This window comes from Ranitomeya imitator, chromosome 1, assembly GCF_032444005.1.
Source record: "Ranitomeya imitator isolate aRanImi1 chromosome 1, aRanImi1.pri, whole genome shotgun sequence".
Classification (NCBI taxonomy): Eukaryota; Metazoa; Chordata; class Amphibia; order Anura; family Dendrobatidae; genus Ranitomeya; species Ranitomeya imitator.
Window position 1 is genome coordinate 504,288,772 of NC_091282.1, and position 23,315 is coordinate 504,312,086.

Consider the following 23,315-nt stretch of genomic DNA (forward strand, 5'->3'; position numbering starts at 1 on the left):
AAGTATTTTTATTTGTTATTCCGTGTTATTTGCACACAGGCCTAAAAGGCCCCAGGTGCGTGAATATGGGGTAGTCCCAAAGAAAGGTTGTTATACCAAAATGCCTATAACATAAAAATATATGAACAACTGGAAATTACTAACAACTATATACCTGAGGAATACCTAGAGTTTCAAAATTCTAACTAAAGTAATTAGAGGCCCCAGGTATGCGTCCGCCAGCCTTAGCTGGCGTCACCAGGAGGTCAGATCCATTACAGAATCCCGTCCTGGCGGACCCCTGCGCTAGTGGGAATGCATCCTTACTTTGCAATAAACTTTGAAAAGTATTTTTATTTGAGTTATTCCATGATAATTGTAAACAGGCCTAAAAGGCCCCAGGTGCGTGAATGGGTAGATTTCTATGGGTATGCGTTCTAGGGTTATTGCATTATTTCCCCAGATGGAAGATGCTTTGCTGTCCTCTCTGATCTTTTTTCCACTAACTACATAGGTGTGAATGCTGATGGCAAGCCGGTGTTCTTAAGGGACATCTGGCCCACAAGGGATGAAATCCAGGCTGTGGAGCGCAAGTGTGTAATCCCTGGAATGTTCAAAGAGGTCTATGAAAAGATTGAGGTACGAATCCATCTTTAGTGTCTGCTATTTGGACATAAAGAGCAACTTTTGCTAGTGTGGCAGAGCTGTGATAAAGTGTCTGCACCCGGTCAGTATTTAGTGAGTATTTCTAAGCCAAAACCAGGAGTGGGACAATCAGAGGAAAAGTATAATAGAAACATATGCACCACTTTGTATTTATCACCTACTCCTGGTTTTGGCTTACAAATACTGATGTAAAAAACTCACCAAATACTGAGTGGTACGATCATTGTAACTTTTATTTCAAAAATCGATGCTATACAGGAAAATAAAAAGAACTACTGCAGAAATTATACTTTGTACTATAGGGGTTCACAGTATAAAAAACCCCACTAAAATCTGAATTCTTCATTAAATATATTATTGCAACCACATTTCCTGCCAACTCCTATCTCAATGAGGGAACAATCTGCCTTCACTGAATACAGATTTTCCCCGTGAATTGAGAATTTTGAGAGTAAATGATCAGTCCTGAAGGAGAAAGAAGCAGATTTCTCTGATAAGATATATTGCAAAGTTTCTTGTTTTCACGTGCATTAATTATTATTTTGTGAACTAAAAAATTTAATTGCTTTTTAGGTTGCACTTAGCCTTCAAGATCATCGTAAGCGAGCGGCGGTAATGCTTGTTTCAGGATTATCTTGCGGTGTAAACAGGCTGCCTATCGCCCGATGAAGGAGCAAAACACTTGTTAATCAGGAGAAATAATGTTTTGTGCAGCGTAAATTATCGTTCTCAGCTGTGCATCGTTTGTAGAAATGGGGTTCACACTGTCAAGAGCTATGGCCGTCTATGCACACTGAGCGAGCTAGTGAAGGTCGCCCAATGCGCATTGTTCAACTTATTCGGCCTGTCTAAACGGGCGTTTTAAATGACCAGCGATTGGTAAAACTTTTCTGATCGCCAGTCCGAACGTCCATATAAACCGACCCTAAGACAGCACCATCGTTTTTTATTTTTTTATTATTTTTTTCAGCCCCGATCACTAGAAAACAAAACTAAGAAATGCAATTGGAGGAGTGTATAGCTGGATGTACCTCTACACTAGTATTGTAAGGGTCCCCCTTTTTGAGTCATTTGAGCATGTTCTGTTCTGTTTTGCAGAAAGTCAATGAGAGCTGGAATAACCTGAAGGCGCCTACTGAAAAGCTATATCCTTGGGATCAAAAATCAACATATATCAAATCCCCACCTTTCTTTGACGAATTGGTATGTATAACTTTTGGTACAAATACAGTTTCTATTACTGATGAAGTTGAATTTGAAGTATAAATGATTAGTCATTAAATACAGTAAAAGTGAACTGTGTACTGTGAACAGGGACTGGAATAACGAATTGCAACCTCTGTACAATGCCATGGGATTTGTATAAATAAGCTACAAGTGAAAGCCCATCAATGCTGTAGACTTTGTTACATAATATATAACCAAAGGAAGCTTGACAAAGAAGGTTTAAAGGGCATTTTCTAACAAAAAGGTGGTGGTATGTTGCTGGAATATGCCATTACCTTGATTGGCTGCAACCTGACGTCTGGGAATCCTACTGACCTAGAGATGAAACCTTGTCTACTGCCCTATACCTTAATTTCTTTCCCCTGCGCAGTGCACCCATATACCCAGCTTTGCAGAGCACAGCAGTGTTGCTCCTTTAGGTGTCGGGGGCTGGCTGCAGTTTCTGGCACAGCTCCGTGATGAGTACTACTGTGGAATAAAAAAATTAGACCCTGACAGTGATCCATCCTAGCCGTGTCTGTTCCAACAGTGATCCATCCTAGCCGTGTCTGTTCCAACAGTGATCCATCCTAGCCGTGTCTGTTCCAACAGTGATCCATCCTAGCAGTGTCTGTTCCAACAGTGATCCATCCTAGCCGTGTCTGTTCCAACAGTGATCCATCCTAGCAGTGTCTGTTCCAACAGTGATCCATCCTAGCCGTGTCTGTTCCAACAGTGATCCATCCTAGCCGTGTCTGTTCCAAGAGTGATCCATCCTAGCAGTGTCTGTTCCAACAGTGATCCATCCTAGCCGTGTCTGTTCCAACAGTGATCCATCCTAGCAGTGTCTGTTCCAACAGTGATCCATCCTAGCCATGTCTGTTCCAACAGTGATCCATCCTAGCCATGTCTGTTCCAACAGTGATCCATCCTAGCCGTGTCTGTTCCAACAGTGATCCATCCTAGCAGTGTCTGTTCCAACAGTGATCCATCCTAGCCGTGTCTGTTCCAACAGTGATCCATCCTAGCCGTGTCTGTTCCAACAGTTATCCATCCTAGCCGTGTCTGTTTCACTCTTTGGATGAGATCTATTTGGAAATAATTATTTTGGTTGTTGGAGGTCTGAGACAATCCCTTCTCATTCATTATTCCCCCCATGTAAAGTAACAGCTTTGGCTAGTATGACCTAACCATTGTCAGCTGCTTCACTCTTTCTTCTTTCGGACTGAACTGATGTTTGGAGGAAATTGGAGAGCAGCAGCAGCCCTCCCTACTTCTGGGTGTCTGCTTAATCCGAAGGAAGGGAGTGAAGCGGGTGCTGATTGGCTGCAGTGCCCTAGGAGACTGGTAGCTGACTGCTGGAACGGTGCCTACATCGGAGGGGAGTATAGCTGCTATTATTTTACATGGAAGTATGGTTATTGAGAAGGGGTCGTCGGCGTAGTGGACAACCCCTTGTAATTAGAAAGGGATCTAGTGTTCTAGTGATGGGTCATAACCTTAAGATGGAAAGCCCCATTAAACATAATTGCAGCAAACATTTACCCCTAGTGCTGTCCAATGGTGGTTTACATTTAGCTCGTGATGTATTGGCGAATTGCCTAAACTACAAATCCCAATATTTTTAGTTACATATGGGACGTTTAGAATCAATCTTATCACTAGTAACGGCGGAGATGACGTACAACTACTCAACTAAACACTATCTGTTTTCACTAGACAATGGAGCTTGTACCTTCTCAACCAATCACTGATGCTTATGTCCTCTTAAACTTGGGCGACTCCGTTACTACCGACCACATTTCACCTGCTGGAAACATTGCGAGGAACAGCCCTGCAGCCCGATACCTAACTAACCGAGGGTAAGCTGAACAGTCTACAACAGGCACTGATAGAATTTCTGAAAAAACTACATCTAACGGAAGCACCATTTGTCTCTGGGTAGCTATAGAATCGTTTTTTGTGCTGACAAAGTAGTGCCGCTTGGTGCGCAAAGCCATGGCCAATCATTTATAATATGTCTTTCCACCTTGTTTTACATCAATCTCCACCCCCTTTTCTTAGAGCCAGAGAAGGGCAAAGCTCTCAATGAAGTGAGAGATGGAAGGAAAGGTGTAGATAAATGATTGACCCCGCCATAAAGCATATGAATACAATGGAGGGACCCCACATGGAAAACCCTATCTATTAACCAGTAAAGAGTGTGATTCTCTCTGGTGGTCCAAGCTCACGGGGATTTCGCTTAACATTTGTGCTTCTTGTGGACTCTTTGGGTGATTTAGCTCTATATCAATCTAATCCCAGATGGATCGTTAACTCAGAAGACCTTTTCGATCTGTAGGGTTGCCTTTATTGGGCAGCTCTTTAAATCTTGTAATAATACTCGGTATTCCTTGGTGAGTTAAGGGCCTGTTTGTTGGCAGCTTGTCAGCAGATCTTTCTGTTTTCTGATAGGATCTAGTGCTCTAATGTCAGTCTGGGGTAGCAAGGAAAAAATCCAATATGATGACATTTCCTTCCTTTCGATAAGTAGCAAATGCTGAATCTGAATCTCCATACATTGATTCTCATGTTAAAATCATATTGTAGGATGATTGTTTTCAGCAAGTGGTTACTAAGCCGTCAGCTGCCTGGTCTACGGCCGACATCATCTGTGTCATAACTTAGTTGTCATCGTATCTGTCTTTTTCATAGTCTAACGCCAAGGGAGTTCAATTCATATGGCTCTCGGCGGGGTAATGATGCTGTGATGGCAAGAGGAACCTTTGCAAACATTCGCTTGTTCAACAAGTTCATCAACAAACAGGCCCCATTAACCATACACTTTCCATCCAATGAAACAGTAAGTGGATGCCTTTCTGACGCTGTCTGCATAAAATAACATGTACAGAATCGCTAATCTTGGGATGTGTGAACAGCTACATAAGATTTATATTTTTTCCTAGGTTGATATTTTCGATGCAGCTGAAAGATATATGCAGGCGGGACAGAACTTAATCATTCTTACTGGCAAGGAGTACGGATCAGGAAGCTCCAGGGACTGGGCGGCCAAAGGACCCTTCCTCCAGGTACGTCTGATCCAGAAAATGCTGGCATCAATATATGTGGCTTTTTTTTACACTTTAACCCCTTTCTGACATATGACGTGCTATCCCGTCGAGGTGGTATGTGCCCGTATGACCACCGACTGGATAGTACGTCATCACCGATCAGCCGCGCTCACGGGGGGAGCACAGCCGATCGGGGCCTGGTGCCAGCTGACTATCACAGCTGACATCCGGCACTATGCGCCAGGACCTGTCACGGACCGCTCCTGGCACATTAACCCCCGGAACACTGCGATCAAACATGATCGCAGCGTTCTGGCGGCAAAGGGAAGCATCGCGCAGGCAAAAAATAAGCCCTCACATGGCCAAATTGATGGAAAAATAAAAAAGTTATGGCTCTGGGAAGGAGAGGAGTGAAAAACGAACACATTTTCGCCAAATTTCTGTTTTTTTTCACAAGTAAACGCAGGTAATATCAAAGAAATGTTACCACTATCATGAAGTACAATATGTCACGAGAAAACAATGTCAGGATCACCGGGATCCGTTGAAGCGTTCCAGAGTTATAACCTCATAAAGGGACAGTGGTCAGAATTGTAAAAATTGGCCCGGTCATTAACGTGCAAACCACCCTTGGGGGTAAAGGGGTTAATGAGCACATCATTAAAACCTTAGTGTAGCCATCATTTTCTTCTTGCCCATTACAATGAATACTTTACCCATAGCCGCAGTTTGGGTACTATTAAGGATATAAAAATGTTTCCTTTCTCCCACAGGGAATCAAGGCTGTCCTCGCTGAAAGCTATGAACGGATCCACCGCAGTAACCTTGTAGGGATGGGAATTGTTCCTCTGCAGTATTTACCAGGAGAAAACGCAGAAGCTTTGGGCCTAACTGGGAAAGAGCGTTACACCATTCTCATTCCTAAAGCGAAAGACCTCCGGCCAGGCATGACTGTAGAGATCAAGGTAAAAAGACCCGGAAAAACTTTGAAAGAGGAAAGTGGAGATGCCATTATGGATAAATATATTAATACATGGATTAAAGCGGTACTCAAATGATAACGCGCATGAAAAATACCAAATTCAGACCGTACTTATCCTTCTCGGGGCCCGCACTGGCTCTATGGCGCTCCTCTTCTGTATTGGCACATTGGCTGAAGTGATGCGTGATATCAGATGCTTGTGCTGTCGACATCAGCACGGCCATTAAACTCAATGGTTGGTAGCAACATTCATGGGTGTCGGCGACATGATATCCCCACTGAAGCCACAAAGGACAGGAGCAGTGGTCATGAGACGTCACTGGACCGGGGAGGGCGAGAACTATGTGATTAGATTTTACATGAGTGTCAATGTTTGAGAGCCACTTTTTAAATAAAGGAAACCATTTTTCATTGTCTAGAATACAGGAGCAATATGGTGCCAGTAAATGAAATGACTCTGCTACAAAGTATTTCCTTTACTTCCAAGTCTTTACATTGTCTCCCTCCTACTTCTTATTGACAATATACATATAGGAGGACAACGGGAGTTTTTAGAAAAAGATACATATTTATTAGAAAACTAGTAAAAAAATTAACACACAATTAAAAAACACCAATGAAACATACCAGAGGGACATACATGTAGATATATATAAAGTGTGGACCAAATGTAACCATACTCAAAATATGACACAAATAAGATCCTAAGGCCATGTTCACACAGTGCGTTTTTTACTGCGGAACCGCAGCGGTTTTGCCGCTGCGGTTCCGCAGCTGTTTTCCATGCAGGGTACATAACAATGTAACCCTATGGAAAACAGTCACTGCTGTGCACATGATCCGTAATTTCGTTTAAAAAGCCGCGCAGAATAGCTGCGGCAAAAAAGAAGGAGCATGTCACTTCTTTTTCCTGAACCGCAGCGGTTCTGCACCCATAGACCTCCATTGTGAGGTCAAAATCGCAGTAAAACCCGCAGATCAAAAATATATCTGCGGGTTTTACTGCGATTTGATGTGCAGAACCGCTGCAGCAGGAAGTGCGGGGGAGCGGGCGGAAGTGCGTGGGCGGAGTGTGGCTGCCCCCCCCCCGTGCTCCGATCCCGCCCCCCCGTGCTCCGATGCCCCCCCCCCCCCGTGCTCCGATGCCCCCCCCCAGTGCTCCGATGCCCCCCCCCCGTGCCCTAATCTCCCCCCCTTATACTTACCCGGCGTCCCGGTGTCCGTCCGGCCGTCTTCTCCCTGGGCGCCGCCATCTTGCAAAATGGCGGGCGCATGCGCAGTGCGCCCGCCGAATCTGCCGGCCGGCAGATTCGCTCCAAAGTGCATTTTGATCACTGAGATATAACCTATCTCAGTGATCAAAATAAAAAAATAGTAAATGACACCCCCCCACTTTGTCACCCCCATTGGTAGGGACAATAAAAAAATTAAGAATTTTTTTTTTTTTTTTTCACTAAGGTTAGAATAGGGGTAGGGTTAGGGGTAGGGTTAGGGTTTAGGGGTAGGGGTTAGGGGTAGGGTTAGGGTTAGGGTATTTTCAGCCATTTTAGCCCTAAAAAGCTTCCTAGGAAACACACAGTCTCTGCATAGAAAACTGCATAAAAAAAGGATAAAAAAACGCATCAAAAAAGGACAAAAAAAGGACCAAAAAAAGGACCTGCGTTTTCTGCCAAGAGCTGCAGTTTTTTAAAAAAACTGTCCTGAAAAAAAAAAAGGATGGAAATCCTGAACGTGTGAACATACCCTAAATCTCCTAAGCAACCCCCAGGAGCGGAGAAAAATACCTCCTAATGGCAAAACAACCTACCCACCCCACGTCCTGCAAGTATAGCCACTGTGGCTGTGTGCATGTGGGAAGGTAATGAATGCAATAAAGGGAGACACATCCTACCGCAAACAAGGGTGGAGATAAAGTGTGTCCCAGGGAACCATATGTGTCTAACACCAAAATTCACTGTAGAAATCTCTCCTGGGACCCCACATAACCCAAGGATCTTACCACATGAAGATGCCCCCTGGATTGGGCGCTACCCCCGACGCACGTTTCGCTGCCGTTATACTGCTTTCTCAAGGGGATGTGTTGTTTCTGTGGGCTGTAGGACCTTATATCCCATAATTCCCAGGTCACATGCTAATCATGTGACCGGGTGAGTCATCAAGCCATATAAAGCGGCGCATGCGCTCGCGGCTCACCGCCCCTACCACCCCGTAGCCCGGCCTAACAGGCCGGACACCAGGGGCGCAGGGACCGAGGCAAGCGCGCGCACGCGCACTACAGCATGTACTCCCTAGCGGGTATGGATATGGAACGGCACACACAAAACTGCCACCACCGTATAAATAGTATGCACAATATAAATGGCGTATGAGTCCGGTTCCGGCGGCAATCCATAGTCCATATTCTTACAAGGATCCATGATCCATATTCTTGCAGGGAGTAGAATAAGATGTCATATAATGCAACTGCTTGCTTGAGAACCCCATAGTGATCAATGGGAGAAGTCGATCCCACACACACAAAGCAATCTAAATTAATAAAAAATAAGAATAAAATTACACACAAATTAAAACAACACACAAAAGAGGAAAATCCACAGGGGAAACCTTATTGAGAGTAACCCATTATGTCTTATTACAGGAAAGGGGCGAAATTTAGAGCTTCATTTAACCCATGAGGTTTGGTTGTGTCTAACACCACTATCCATTTTAACTCACGCTGAGCCAAAACTTGTTTGATGTTGCCACCTCTAATCCCCATATGCACCAATTCGATGCCCCGCACCTTAAAACTCCTTGGGTCACAATTATGTACTTCGCGAAAGTGCTTGGGGATAGTGGTTAATTCCGATATGTCAGCCACCGTCTTCGCCGCGCCAATGCCCCGCACGTGCTCCCTCACTCTCAGTTCTCTGGATGTCAAACCCACATATATTAGTGGGCACCCGCACGTAGCATAATAAATAACATTCTTGCTACTGCAGGAAATATAATCTTTGATATGAAATTCCCTCTTTCTCTTACCCCATGACGGCACTAACGAGAGAGGGATCCGCCCTCAGGGACAGGAAACCCACAGGTTAAAAAGGCGGGACCTCTCCTCCACCTCAGTTCAGTTTCCTGTCCCTGACGGGGACCCACAGCTTACCATCCAGGAGTCCAGGGACCATCGGGCCGAGTTCAGGCAGCGGGGGGCCCTGCCACGGTCACGGGTGGATTCCTCCCTGAAGGCGCGTTCCGGGGTCGGCGGGCCTCGTGGATATGCGCGGAGGGGAGGCAGTGAAGAGGACCGAGCCTGCCTCTTCTCTTTTCAATGGAGTGGTCGGTAATAGGTAGCGGCGGCTACCTGGAGGTTTCCTCCGCCGGTCCATGAGGCGCACAGGGGGTGGTGACGCCGGTCACCGACAAGCGGCAGGACGCAGGGTGCAGCAGCGGCTGCAGAAGCTCCGTCCCTCCTGTGAGCCGGCAAGTAGTGAACGCGCGCGCGCGCGAGGTCCGGCGACTTACTGCGCAGGCGCGGGGGTCACTTCCGGGGCGGCGCAGGGCACCTCTGGGTAAACCGGAAGTTGCCTGGCGCCGCTCCATCGGTATATATCCGGAAGGAAAGGGGCATACCGCTGCTCAGAGATTACCACCATGAGTGGAATAGAGCAGTCGGTGGAAGAAATTTCACAGGCCCCTGTGACAAAGAACCCGAAGGAGCGCCATTCTTCAAGAAAACCCACGCAGCGCAGCAGCTCAGGATCCCAGCGTAGCAGAGGCTCTGGTGGATCCAGGAGGGAGACGGTGGTTCAAGTGGAGGAGGCATCCTCAAAGCCACAACTGGTATCTTCCTCACATTAGGAGGGTAAGTGACCTCCGTGAAAGTGGAAATTCTAATAGGGGTTTATTGTTTCCTAGGGAAAGAAATGCCAGGGGAAAAGTAAACATAGAGTATGCCCGCTTTGTTCAACAGATTTGCCGGATTCATGGGTTAAAAAACTCTGTGCGCCATGTATTAAGAACACCATTGATGAGGAGACACCAAGTTTCACATCTGAATTAAAAGATTTAATTAAAACCCAAGTAGCGGACGCATTAAAAAGCGTAAAAAACCTTAAAAGAAAACATAAAGAAAAATCTCCAGATTACAGCTCCAGCGAGGGAGATAGCTCGAGTGAGGATTCTGATAGCTCTACAGCTTCATCATCCTCCTCCGCATCTTCAGAAAGCGGTCGCAACTGTTTCCCAATAGATGAAACGGATGCGCTGGTAAAAATGGTTAGGGCGACAATGGGTCTGGCAGACACTCGTTCCAAAAAATCTGTACAAGATCTTATGTTTAGTGGCCTGGAACAAAAGAAGTACAGAGTGTTCCCATTAAATGAAAAAATTCAAGCCCTTATTAAAAAGGAGTGGAAAAGACCAGACAAAAAAGTGCTGTTAACACCCAAAAGGAAATACCCATTTGATGACCCAGCCTGCGCCTCATGGGGTAAAGCGCCAAAATTAGACGTCGCCATCGCGAAAGCCTCTAAAAAGTTCGCTCTGCCTTTTGAAGATATGGGGACCCTCAAGGATCCTATGGATAAAAAGGCCGATGTCTTCCTAAAAGGGTCCTGGGAGGCCGCCAGCGGGGGGCTAAAACCCGGTATAGCTGCTACGTGTACAGCTAGAGCACTAATGGTCTGGCTGGATCATTTAGAGACTCAATTAAAAAATAAAACCCCGAGAGAGTCTATACTGGACTCCGTGTCAGCAATGAGAGGTGCCGCTGCGTACTTAGCAGATGCCTCAATAGACTCAGTTAGACTGACGGCAAGATCGGCTTCCTTCTCAAATGCGGCTAGGAGAGCACTATGGCTAAAGTGCTGGCCGGGGGACCTGCAAACTAAAGCTAAGTTGTGTTCCATTCCGTGTGAAGGTGAATATTTGTTCGGTCCCACCCTAGACGATGTCCTCGAAAAAGCGGTTGATAAAAAGAAAGCCTTTCCGGGATTCCTAAATCAATCTTATAGGCGGCCCTTTCGAGGAAGGAGGTTCACACAAAGACGCCCCCCAAAAAACCAAAAGGAGGGGTGGGAAGACAGAAAATTCAAAAGAGGAGGTTTCATGTTCAACAAGCCGGATAATAAAAAACAGCCACAATGAGGGTGTGCCCCAGGTAGGAGGGAGACTGACCCACTTTCTTCCAACCTGGGAAAAAATTTCTGGAAGTGCCTGGACTCTAAACATCATAAAGACGGGCCTAAGACTAATCTTTCACACAATGCCACACAATCAATTTGTGGTCACACCACGAAGAAAGTCAGAGATCGAGCAGCTGAGTATCCAGAGAGAAGTTCTCAGTCTTCTGGAGAAGAAAGTCTTACAGGAAGTTCCGCAACAGGAAGAGTCGAGGGGGTTTTATTCTCCGCTCTTTCTTCGAACAAAGCCGGACGGAACTTTCAGAGTAATTATAAATTTGAAACAACTAAACAGATACCTGGTAATAGAAAAATTCAAAATGGAGACAATAAAATCATGTGTCAGATCCCTTATCCCGTCTTGTTTCATGACTGTTATAGACTTAAAGGACGCATACTATCATGTGCCAATCCATCCGGATTTCCGGAAATATCTCAGGGTTGCAGTAATGATACAAGGGGAACTGAAACATTACCAATACAGGGCTCTTCCGTTTGGTCTAGCCATTGCCCCGAGAGTATTCACAAAATTAATGGCGGAAGTAATGGCCCATATAAGGGAACAAAACATATTGATTGTGCCTTATCTGGACGACCTCCTAGTGATGGGCAGTTCCTCTCTACATTGCAGCCAGCAACTAAACAGAGTGATGGTAGCCCTATCGAATCTAGGATGGTTTTTGAACCTGGAAAAATCCAGGCTTATCCCATCTTAAGTACAGTTGTACTTGGGGATAGTAATAGACTCAACAAAGCAAGAGTGTCGTCTGCCGGAAGAAAAAGTGTCCAACATGATACATCTAGTGAATCAGTTGAGTATCTCTCCTCTGATCACTCTAAGGAGAGCCATGTCCATACTGGGGTCAATGACATCCTGTATCCCAGCGGTACAGTGGGCTCAGAGCCACTCGAGAGATCTCCAGTGGGAAATACTAGAGGCGGTATCCCACGCAGGAGGAAATTTAGAAAAGCAATTAAAAATATCCTCTCGGACAAAAACTTCCTTAGCTTGGTGGACAGACCCGTCCAATCTCAGAAGGGGGGTTCCATGGGTATGGCCGGTCTCGATAATCCTGACCACAGACGCAAGTCCTTGGGGGTGGGGGGCCCACCTAAACAGGCAAATTGCCCAAGGTCCTTGGTCAGTAGAAGAGAAAGACCTTACTTCAAACATGAAGGAGCTTTTAGCAGTTCAGTACGCCATCAATCATTTTTTAACATCCCTCCGTTCCCACCACGTGAGAGTACTGACGGACAACAGGGTGGTAGTAGCATATTTAAACCATCAGGGAGGGACGAGGTCTCAATCCCTAATGAAAGTGACAAATTTCATCATGTCACAAGCAGAAGCCAACTTGTCCTCCCTGACAGCCCTTCACATAAAAGGGTCAGAAAATCAAACTGCAGATTTTCTAAGCAGAACCCAATTAAAACAGGGGGAATGGGAGTTAAATACAAAAATATTCAAACGCATAGTGGATCTTTGGGGGGCCCCGGATATAGATCTATTTGCAAACAATCAAAATCGGAAAACGAAGGCCTTCTGCTCGATAGATCCTCGGGGGAGTCCAGTGGCTATAGACGCGTTGTTAATTCCATGGAAATTCCATCTAGCTTATGTGTTTCCTCCGATAGCTCTAATTCCCTTAGTCTTGAAGAAAATCAGGGAGGACAGAGCCAAAGTGATATTGATAGCCCCGTTCTGGCCGAAAAGAGTATGGTTCCCATGGCTACGCCTAATGTCCATAGCTGATCCATGGGTACTCCCAGATATCCCAGACCTTCTGCATCAAGGGCCAGTGAATCACCCACAAATAAAAAGTTTACATATGACGGCCTGGCTTTTGAAAGGGAACTGTTAACAAAAAGGGGGTTTTCTTCAAATCTAATTTCTACCCTGCTGGCTAGTAGAAAACCTGTAACTACCAAAGCATACGGCAAGGTCTGGAAAAAGTTCCTATCCACATCAGCAGTTACTCTATCAGATCAGATGCCAATCCAGGAAATTCTAGAATTTCTGCAAAAAGGATTAGAGAAAGGCCTGGCAACAAACACCCTGAAAGTTCAGATTGCAGCATTGGGTGCCCTTTATAATCAGGATTTGGCGGGGAATCACTGGGTAAAAAGATTTATTAGAGCATCTACTAGGTCCAGACCAGTTATACATCTCACCGCTCCTCCCTGGGACCTGAACTTAGTCCTTTCAGCACTAACTAAGGCGCCGTTCGAACCTTTATCTCAGGCTTCACTAAAAATAATATCTTGGAAAACCTGTTTATTGGTGGCCCTAACCTCCGCTCGCAGGATTAGTGATCTGCAGGCCTTATCAGCCTACCCACCTCTAACTCAAATATTAGATGACAGAGTAATCCTCAAAACTGACCCTTCTTACCTTCCCAAAGTGGCGTCAAAATTCCACAGATCTCAAGAGATAGCGTTACCATATTTTTGCCCCAATCCAAAAAACAAAAAAGAGGAGGCTTTACACACACTAGATGTAAAGAGATGTCTAACACACTATCTATCAGCCACAAGGGAGTGTAGAAAAGGGAGGGCTCTGTTTGTCTGCTTTCAGGGTCCAAATAAGGGTCACAAGGCATCGAAAGCCACGTTGGCGAGGTGGGTAAGAGATGCCATCAAGATGTCATATACTTCTTCCGGAGAACAAGCTCCGGACACAATTAAGGCTCATTCAACCAGGTCGGTGGCAACCTCTTGGGCTGAACGTGGTGGAGCATCAATAGATCAAATATGTAGAGCAGCCACTTGGTCTTCCCCCTCTACATTCTTCAAGCACTATCAGCTTAATCTATCTTCTCCCTCAGACTTAACTTTTGGTAGGAGAGTTCTTGAGGCAGTGGTCCCACCCTAAAATTTTCATTCTTTGAAATTCTCTCGTTAGTGCCGTCATGGGGTAAGAGAATATCGTAGTTACTTACCGATAACGGTATTTCTCTGATCCCATGACGGCACCTGTATATTCCCTCCCTTCACGTATGGGTGTCCACACTACTTATAAATTAAGTCACGAGGTGTGCATAAAAAAAAAAAAAGGTGTGTGTATATATATATATATATATATATATATATATATATATATATATATATATATAATATAGGAGCTTATATAAGTTATACAGTTATATTTTGTTGTGTAAAAATAACCAATTAAGTTACAGCAGAAATTCCCTGCAAGGCTCTGTAAACCAACTGAGGTGGCGGAGAGGTCCCGCCTTTTTAACCTGTGGGTTTCCTGTCCCTGAGGGCGGATCCCTCTCTCGTTAGTGCCGTCATGGGATCAGAGAAATACCGTTATCGGTAAGTAACTACGATATTCCATCCGCTGAGTGGAATGAGGTGCAGCGCAGGACATTGGCGCAGGCCAGACAGTGGCCACACGTGTAACAACCCCTAGTTCGTCGCAAGATCCCAAACAAATTGGTAACGGGTGGGGTGTAATGACTTTTGACCAAGAGGTCTTTTAGGTTTTTGGCCCTACGTGGGGTCATAAGTGGACTGTCGGATAAGTACGGACCCAGGGAGGGCTCAGTGCTCAAGATACGCCAATGTTTTGCCAAGATGGTTCTGATGTTATTCCATTCGTGGTTATATTCAGATATAAATCTGATTGTTTCGTTACCCTCCTCCTTTTCCGTTTTGTTATATAGCAGATGATTGCGTGGATTCCTCCTGGCCCTGTTATACCCGTATCGAATACACCTTTTACTATAGCCTCTTTCTTGGAAGCGTTTACTCAGATCTTCCGCCTGTTGTTTGAAGCTATCCTCAGTCGAGCAGATCCGCCTCATCCGGAGGAACTGTCCGACCGGGACGGCCCTAATTGTGGCTTGGCTGTGCCCAGATGAAGCATGTACCAATGAATTGACCGCCGTCACTTTGCGGAAAACATCAGTTTGAATAGATGAATCAGAACTCACCCTCAAGCAGATGTCCAAAAAATCAATTGTGTTATAATCATACCTGTAGGTGAGTCTGATATTGAATGTGTTCATATTGAGCACAGCCATAAAATCCCTGAGTTGTTGTTCTGTCCCACTCCAAAAAAACAAAACATCATCAATGTAGCGTAGCCAACACAGCACATGGTCGGCGGCCCCCGCCCCCGCGTCACCAAAAACCAACCTCTCCCAGAAACCCAGGAAGAGGTTGGCGTACGCGGGCGCGCAGGCCGCACCCATGGCTGCGCCACGCTTTTGTTGGTAAAAACCATCTTTAAAAGTAAAAAAATTATGGGTAAGGACAAACTCCAACAACTCAAGGATAAGCTCACCCAGAGGGCCGTCCAGGTCGGAGGCCCCCAGAAAGAAGCGTACCGCCCGTAGTCCATCCTGGTGATCGATACAGGTATACAGGGCCTCCACGTCAGCCGTCACAAGGAAAGTCCCCTGGTCCACAAAGACCCCGTCAACCCTGGTCAGGACGTCCGTTGTGTCTTTGACAAATGATGGTAATGTTTCCACAAGTTTTTTTAAATAGTGGTCAATAAATTTGCAGACAGGGTCACATATACCCTGTATGCCTGACACAATCGGACGTCCAGGGGGGCTGACCGGGTCCTTGTGGACCTTGGGAAGAAGGTAAAAGGTTGGAACCCTTGGAAATTTAACAATCAGACCATCTAGCACCTTTTTATTAATTACTCCATCTTCAAATGCCCGATATAAAATTCCCTGTAGCTGCCCCGAGAAGGAGGCCCCCGGATCCCGGGAAAGCTTGGTGTACACATTGCCATCCCGGAGCTGTCTAAAGGCTTCCTTTTCATACTTTTCCACTGGCCATACCACAATGTTTCCCCCCTTGTCTGCTGCTTTGATAACCACATCCTCCATAGACTGGAGTTGACGAATAGCTTCTCTCTTTCTTCGTCAAATTGTCATACTCTCTGCGTGTGGAAAGCTTCTTAAGATCTTCCGTAACTAATTTCGTGAATACCTCCACCGCAGGACACAGAGACAAGGGGGGAAACCTAATGGACTTAGGAAAAATAGCCGATGGAAACTCACCTCCAGACGTTGTAGTTTGCTCCTCCAAAAGCTCCTCCAAAATCCGGAGAGCCTCCTCCTCAGTGCAGCCCAGAGGATCCGACCCATGTCCTTTACCAAAGTGCAATTTCTTCAACACCAGTTTAAGAGAAAACAGGTGAAGATCTTTTAGAGCTGTGAAGAAATTAAAACCATTAGTAGGTGAGAATGATAAACCTCTCCCAAGCACCCTAAGTTGGCAATTGGTGAGGACATGGTCAGAAAGGTTGATTACCTGTAACCCTCCCTGGGCCCGAACGTCCGACTGTTTGGTCACTGTTCCCTTCTTTACATTTTGTCTAGTGGTCATTCTGTCACTCCCATGCGGACCCTCATTATTTTTATCCTGGAGGCCTTTTTTCCCTCCATGTCTTTCTTCCATAGATGTAGTGGATTTATATGACGTAGATCGAGACCTGGAGCGTGATTCGTTTGGGGAAAAAAGGACGTGATCGTTCATTCCCATTTCTCCATCTGTACATTTTATTCATTTGTCTATCATTGCTATCCCGCTGAAATTTCTTAGATTTTACTTGTTGGATGTCCTCCACCCTTTTTTGAACTTCCTTATCCACCTCCTCCTTAAATTTCTTTAGGGTTTCCCCAGACATCTCTGTTTTGATAACCGCCTGTAGGCTCTCAATTTCAGTCTCCATTTCTTTTAGGGAACTAGCATTCATTTCTTTGAGAATCTCCATGAATCCCACTGAACATTTGCTGGCACATTCCTCCCACCTCTCCCTAATGGCAACATCATCCACCGGGAAAGACGGGAATACCTGTACTCTTAAACCCCTTGGGATTAATCCCTTTTCCAGGTATTTATCCAGGAACGCATGATTCCACCAAACCTTGGTGCGTTTTCTCAATAGGTCCTTAAACGTCGCCACCGTCTCCTGTAACCCCCTGGAATTCCCCTCCATGCCCAATTCATTGGTGTCATTAAAAACGCTATCAATTTGCGTGAGCCATGTGCCGTCACGGGCTCTAAAGTCCATTTTTGTATTGCTGGGACCTGCTGTGATAAACACAGAAATAATTAGCACACCAAATAAACCCAGACTCATAATAGAACAGTGGCCAGAGAACATATCTCGGCTTACTTCACAAGCTACTCCCCATATAACGATATACATATAGGAGGACAACGGGAGTTTTTAGAAAAAGATACATATTTATTAGAAAACTAGTAAAAAAATTAACACACAATTAAAAAACACCAATGAAACATACCAGAGGGACATACATGTAGATATATATAAAGTGTGGACCAAATGTAACCATACTCAAAATATGACAAATGACAAAATGTCATATGTCAGCCACCGTCTTCGCCGCGCCAATGCCCCGCACATGCTCCCTCACCCTCACTCTGTTCTCTGGATGTCAAACCCACATATATTAGTGGGCACCCGCACGTAGCATAATAAATAACATTCTTGCTACTGCAGGAAATATAATCTTTGATCTGAAATTCCCTCTTTCCATCCGCTGAGTGGAATGAGGTGCAGCGCAGAACATTGGCGCAGGCCAGACAGTGGCCACACGTGTAACAACCCCTAGTTCGTCGTGAGATCCCAAACAAATTGGTAACGGGTGGGGTGTAATGACTTTTGACCAAGAGGTCTTTTAGGTTTTTGGCCCTACGTGGGGTCATAAGTGGACTGTCGGATAAGTACGGACCCAGGGAGGGCTCAGTGCTCAAGATACGCCAATGTTTTGCCAAGATGGTTCTGATGTTATTCCATTCGTGGTTATATTCAGATATAAATCTGATTGTTTCGTTACCCTCCTCCTTTTCCGTTTTTTTATATAGCAGATGATTGCGTGGAGTCCTCCTGGCCCTGTTATACCCGTATCGAATACACCTTTTACTATAGCCTCTTTCTTGGAAGCGTTTACTCAGATCTTCCGCCTGTTGTTTGAAGCTATCCTCAGTCGAGCAGATCCGCCTCATCCGGAGGAACTGTCCGACCGGGACGGCCCTAATTGTGGCTTGGTTGTGCCCAGATGAAGCATGTACCAATGAATTGACCGCCGTTTTTTACTAGTTTTCTAATAAATATGTATCTTTTTCTAAAAACTCCCGTTGTCCTCCTATATGTATATCGTTATATGGGGAGTAGCTTGTGAAGTGAGCCGAGATATGTTCTCTGGCCACTGTTCTATTATGAGTCTGGGTTTATTTGGTGTGCTTCTTATTGACAATGCCTATCATCAGAGCTTTTCTTAAAGGGCTATTTCAGATCTTGAAATTTCCCATCAGTGAGCAAATGATCAACTATTCAAAAAATGGGAAATTGCTTTCAATATTGCGGATAATCCTTAATCCATTAACATTCCTTGATGTCTACATCAGTCAGGAGTGCTGGTAACTTATTGGTCAGTCATGATCAGTTACAAAGGCCTGGGTGATAAACATGGCTAGGCTTCTGCTGAAATTGTCAGGATCTGTGTTCCGAAATACTGTGGTTTAAAACCCTAGATGCCCTTGTCTATAGCCGCCATGCCATTTAGGTGTTTGGCTGACTGGTGCTCCCTCTGTCTAATTGCCTGCACCCTGCTGTCACCTTATCGCAGGGAAGCGGAGTCTCTCTGATGAGGAACATGTTTGTGCTTTAATCAGTTTAACAGCAGCAACCTGACAGTGTATGTAGGTTATTTAGCAAAATCCTTCTGACAGGTTCACTTTAAGAAATGTGCTGCTCTGGAGTTAGACTTATCTTTCTCTGAAGAGGCTACACCGTGTGCAGAATTATTAGGCAAGTTGTATTTTAGTAGATTAGTTTTATTATTGATCAACAACTGTTTTCTCAATCAACCCAAAAGACTCAAATATCAAAGCTTAATATTTTTGGAAGTTGGAGTGTTTTTTTTTTTTTTTTAGATTTGGCTATCTTAGGAGCATATCTGTTTGTGCAGGTAACTATTACTGTGCAGAACTTTATTTCGTCGCTGCACTCTCTGCAGACATCGCTGGATCGGCGTGTGTGACACTGATCCAGCGATGTCTTCACTGGTAACCAGGGTAAACATCGGGTTACTAAGCGCAGGGCCGCGCTTAGTAACCCGATGTTTACCCTGGTTACCAGCGTAAAAGTAAAAAAAAACAAACACTACATACTTACCTACCGCTGTCTGTCCCCGGCGCTGTGCTTCTCTGCACTCCTCCTGCACTGGCTGTGAGCGTCGGTCAGCCGGAAAGCAGAGCGGTGACGTCACCGCTCTGCTTTCCGGCCGCTGTGCTCACAGCCAGTGCAGGAGGAGTGCAGAGAAGCAGAGCGCCGGGGACAGACAGCGGTAGGTAAGTATGTAGTGTTTGTTTTTTTTACTTTTACGCTGGTAACCAGGGTAAACATCGGGTTACTAAGCGCGGCCCTGCGCTTAGTAACCCGATGTTTACCCTGGTTACCCGGGGACTTCGGGATCGTTGGTCGCTGGAGAGCTGTCTGTGTGACAGCTCTCCAGCGACCAAACAGCGACGCTGCAGCGATCAACATCGTTGTCGGTATCACTGCAGCGTCGCTGAGTGTGAAGGTACCTTTAGTGTCAGTAGGAGGTGGACACGGGTCTTTCATTAGACCCTTATCTACCTCAATGTGCGTCATTTCTTTTCACGTTTTTCCGGAGGGATACAGGGTGAGCAGTCACACCTGTACTCCCACAATACGGACTATGCGTACGGCGTGTACTGCCACCCCGTATCCTCATAGATCCATCTGCAGGACCAAGAGCCTAGCACACAAGCGTGCTCAGAAGTCCGGTCCTGCATCCGTCCCCCACCCACTCGCCCACCAGAGCCTGTCGGTTGCGGAGACGAGGACGTCCATCAGCTCCCTGGACGTCTCATCCCTTGCAGGTTAGTACCGACGTGGGATGTTTAGGTGAGTATTTCCTCCTAGATCCACAAAAGGGGTGCCTTATTTCAGATGCAGGTCATCTTACCTGCAAGGCAGAGGTAAAGCCTTTTCCCTGAGCATTCCGTGGCTGCGGCCGCCCTGCCCCCTTTTCCGGCGAGGCTGCCTTTTCTGACTACCACGCCGCTTCTGACTACGTGACCGCGCTGTTCCGGCCGCTCTAACAGCAGCCACTTTGCACCAGCGCGGCCTTCTCTGGCCGCCGCACCGCTTCCGTGGCTGCGGCCGCCCTGCCCCCTGTTCCGGCGCGGCTGCCTTTTTTACTACTGTGCCGCTTCTTACTACGTGACCGCGCTGTTCCGGAAGCTCTAACAGCGGCCACCTTGCACCAGCATGGCCTTCTCTGGCCGCCGCACCGCCTGCGGCTGCCCGGCTCCGGCCGCTGTATGCGGCGCTTCACTCTTTCTTCAGTGCGGCGGCTTTGCCAAGCCGCCGCATCGCTTCGGATCCCTGCAGCTGCGCTCGGCCGTTCATCCTGTCTCCTTCGGCGGCGCTGCTGCGGTGTGCGGCCGCTCAGCTGCCGGCCGCTTCCTTACTCCGCGGCCTGTAAGGCTCCCTCTCCGGTCACCGATCTAATTTAGGCCCCGGCTTCTGCCTGGGCCTACTTCCGGTGCCGGACTCCGCCCCTTTCTTCTCTCATCGGGCGGGCTTTTCTCCCGCCTGACATTTTCACTGCGGCCCGCCTTCTCTCCGCCCACCGGCGCCATCTTGGGACTCTTTTACATGCACGAGTCCTCTCCTCCACAGACATCTGTCGCCACATCTCTGGAGCCCATACTGCGGTCACATCCGCAGTTCGCTCCAATTTGCGGCAGGAGCCCATATCACCCTCCTGCCTAAAGGACTACTTCTTACGAGAGGCCCATCCCATCAAGCCGAACAGCATCCTGCGGATTCCATTTTTCGTCTACCGTGAGTAGCTCTGCACTGCAGACTGACACTCCCCTCTGCCCCCCCCCCCCCCCGTCCCCTAACCACTCGGGCAAAAGGGGGCCACTCTCGTCTTCCTACTCCTGCAGCAACCCGATTGTGCCCACCGCCCAGGATCCCCCGGCTGCTCCGCTCGAGAGCGACGCTCCAACCCTTGGCTGGGTTTCACAATCGGTGGTGGATCTGACACGGGTGTCTCAAACTCTGGTGTCCGTGCTTGACCGATTACCCCTGCAGACCCCCGCAGTAGCCAGCCGGTCACAGGAAGCTCCGTCCGAGCCCTCCATTGCAAACCGCAAAAGGTCCAGACAGGAACGCCGGTCTGAGTCCTCTTCACGCTCCATCTCACCACACGGTCTTTCTCTGCGGTCGACCTCCCCCCGGCCCTCCTCTCCTGAGTCAGGCGAGGCGTTCTATGATGTGCCCTCGGAGGATACTTCGGAGCTGGATTCGAACCACATCGCTACCATGAGGGATATGGTTCAGAATCTCATTGGAGCGATAAATCAAACCTGTGGCGTCAAGGAGTCCGCTACGGAACCCACAGATCAGGCGGTTTATTTCAGACGGGCTAAACCACCTTCCAAGTTTTTCTCTCCTCACCCGGAGTTCGAGGAGATTATGACCAGAGAAAGGGAGAACCCGACCAGACGCTTTCAGAGAGGAAAGCGACTTGGCGTTTTATACCCCCTTTTCTCCGGAGCTCACTACTAATCGGACGGCTTCCCCTTCGGTGGATCCTCCGGTTTACAGACTGTCCACCAGCACAGACCTTCCACTGTCCGGCAGAGCATCTCTGAAGGATTCTAACGATGGTCATAGAATCTTTCGCGAAGTCAGCCTTTGAAGCGGCCTCAGCTAGTCTTTGCCCGGCCTTTGCTTCCACTTGGGTTTCAAAATCCATATCCAAGTGGGCCAAACAACTCCGTCAGGGCATTCTGGACGGGGCTCCACCCGGACAGCTGGCGGAAATTGCCAATCAGATTTCCCACGCAGGTGAATATCTGGTCTGCGCCTCCCTGGATGCCGCGTCTTGTGCGGCTCAGGCGTCCAGCAACGCGGTTGCCATCCACCGGACCGTTTGGCTTAAGGCCTGGCAGGCGGATTTGTCTTCTAAAAAGTCCCTTACCAGCCTGCCTTTTCAGGGGTCTCGTTTCCTTGGTTCTAAGCTCGACCAAATCATCATGGACGCCACCGGGGGGCACAAGTTCTCTTTTTCCCCAGGCCAAACCTCGTCGTCCTACCCCTAGACGACAGAGGTCACAGACATGTCAGGAGAAGACAGTATTCTTTAGGCCCACTCCTTCCTGGCGTCCTCGCTACTCCCAGGGTAGATCCTCCAGACCCAGGACTGGAAGGTCCACCTCGGCATGACTCTCAGCAAGACCCCAACCCACCTCCCAGGCTGGGCGGCCGTCTCCTCTTCTTCAAGGACGTCTGGATCTCCTCAGTAGAGGACACATGGGTCAGGGAAGTTGTATCCTTGGGATACAAGATAGAGTTTGTTTCACTTCCCCGGGATCGCTTCTTCGATTCCCGACCTCCAAGAGATTCCGCTCTAGTTCCGGGCTTCTTCGCGCCCTTCGCTTCTCTCCTCAAAGCCGGGGTAATCTTTCCCGTTCCAGAAAAAGAACGGTTCACAGGTTTCTATTCAAAACTTTTTTTGTGATACCGAAAAAAGACGGCAAGGTGCGTCCCATTCTGGATCTCAAATTGCTGAACAGGAGAGTTCGTCTGAAGCTCTTCAGGATGGAATCCCTTCGTTCAGTAATTGCTTCCATGGAGGCTCAGGAATTTCTGTGTTCCATAGATATTCAGGATGCCTACCTCCATGTCCCGATATTCCTGGGACATTACCGATTCCTGCGCTTTGCGGTGCTCCAGGACCACTTTCAGTTCGTCGCCCTGCTGTTCGATCTTCCAACCGCTCCAAGAGTTTTCACGAAGATCATGGCGGCGCTGATGGTTTTCTTGAGGGTCAGAGGCCTGGTTCTGTTTCAATACCTCGACGACATCCTCATCAAGGCTCCGTCCTTTTCTCACGAAAGCCTATCCATCGTTCTCGACTGACTAGCCCGTTTCGGGTGACTTGTGAACCGGTTGAAGTCCTGCCTTATTCCTTATCAGCGCATCATTTTTATGGGCATGCTTTTCGACACTCGTCAGACCAGAGTCTTCCTTCTCAAAGACAAGAGATCCATCCTTCGTCGGGCCATACCCTTGCTCCAGGGTCCTCTGCCTCCCTCCTTCCGTCCGGCCATGAAGGTTATGGGGAGGATGGCAGCAACATTGGAAGCGATTCCTTTCGCCCAATTCATTCACGACCCCTTCAGCAAGTCATTATGTCTCAGTAGGACAGGTCGGTCTTCTCCCTGGATCGT

The 23,315-nt window shown here is 47.2% G+C and overlaps 1 protein-coding gene across 6 annotated transcripts in view; it reads left to right on the plus strand.

Moving 5' to 3' along the window:
• ACO1 (aconitase 1) overlaps positions 1–23,315 on the plus strand; it is a 110,874-nt gene that overhangs the window by 81,822 nt on the left and 5,737 nt on the right. For all 6 annotated transcript variants that reach the window (XM_069766340.1, XM_069766384.1, XM_069766356.1 and 3 more), the window contains 6 exons: positions 494–618; positions 1,744–1,848; positions 3,571–3,713; positions 4,546–4,693; positions 4,797–4,919; positions 5,675–5,866. In XM_069766340.1, coding sequence (XP_069622441.1) covers positions 494–618; positions 1,744–1,848; positions 3,571–3,713; positions 4,546–4,693; positions 4,797–4,919; positions 5,675–5,866 — 836 coding nt within the window. The remainder of the gene's footprint in view (positions 1–493; positions 619–1,743; positions 1,849–3,570; positions 3,714–4,545; positions 4,694–4,796; positions 4,920–5,674; positions 5,867–23,315) is intronic.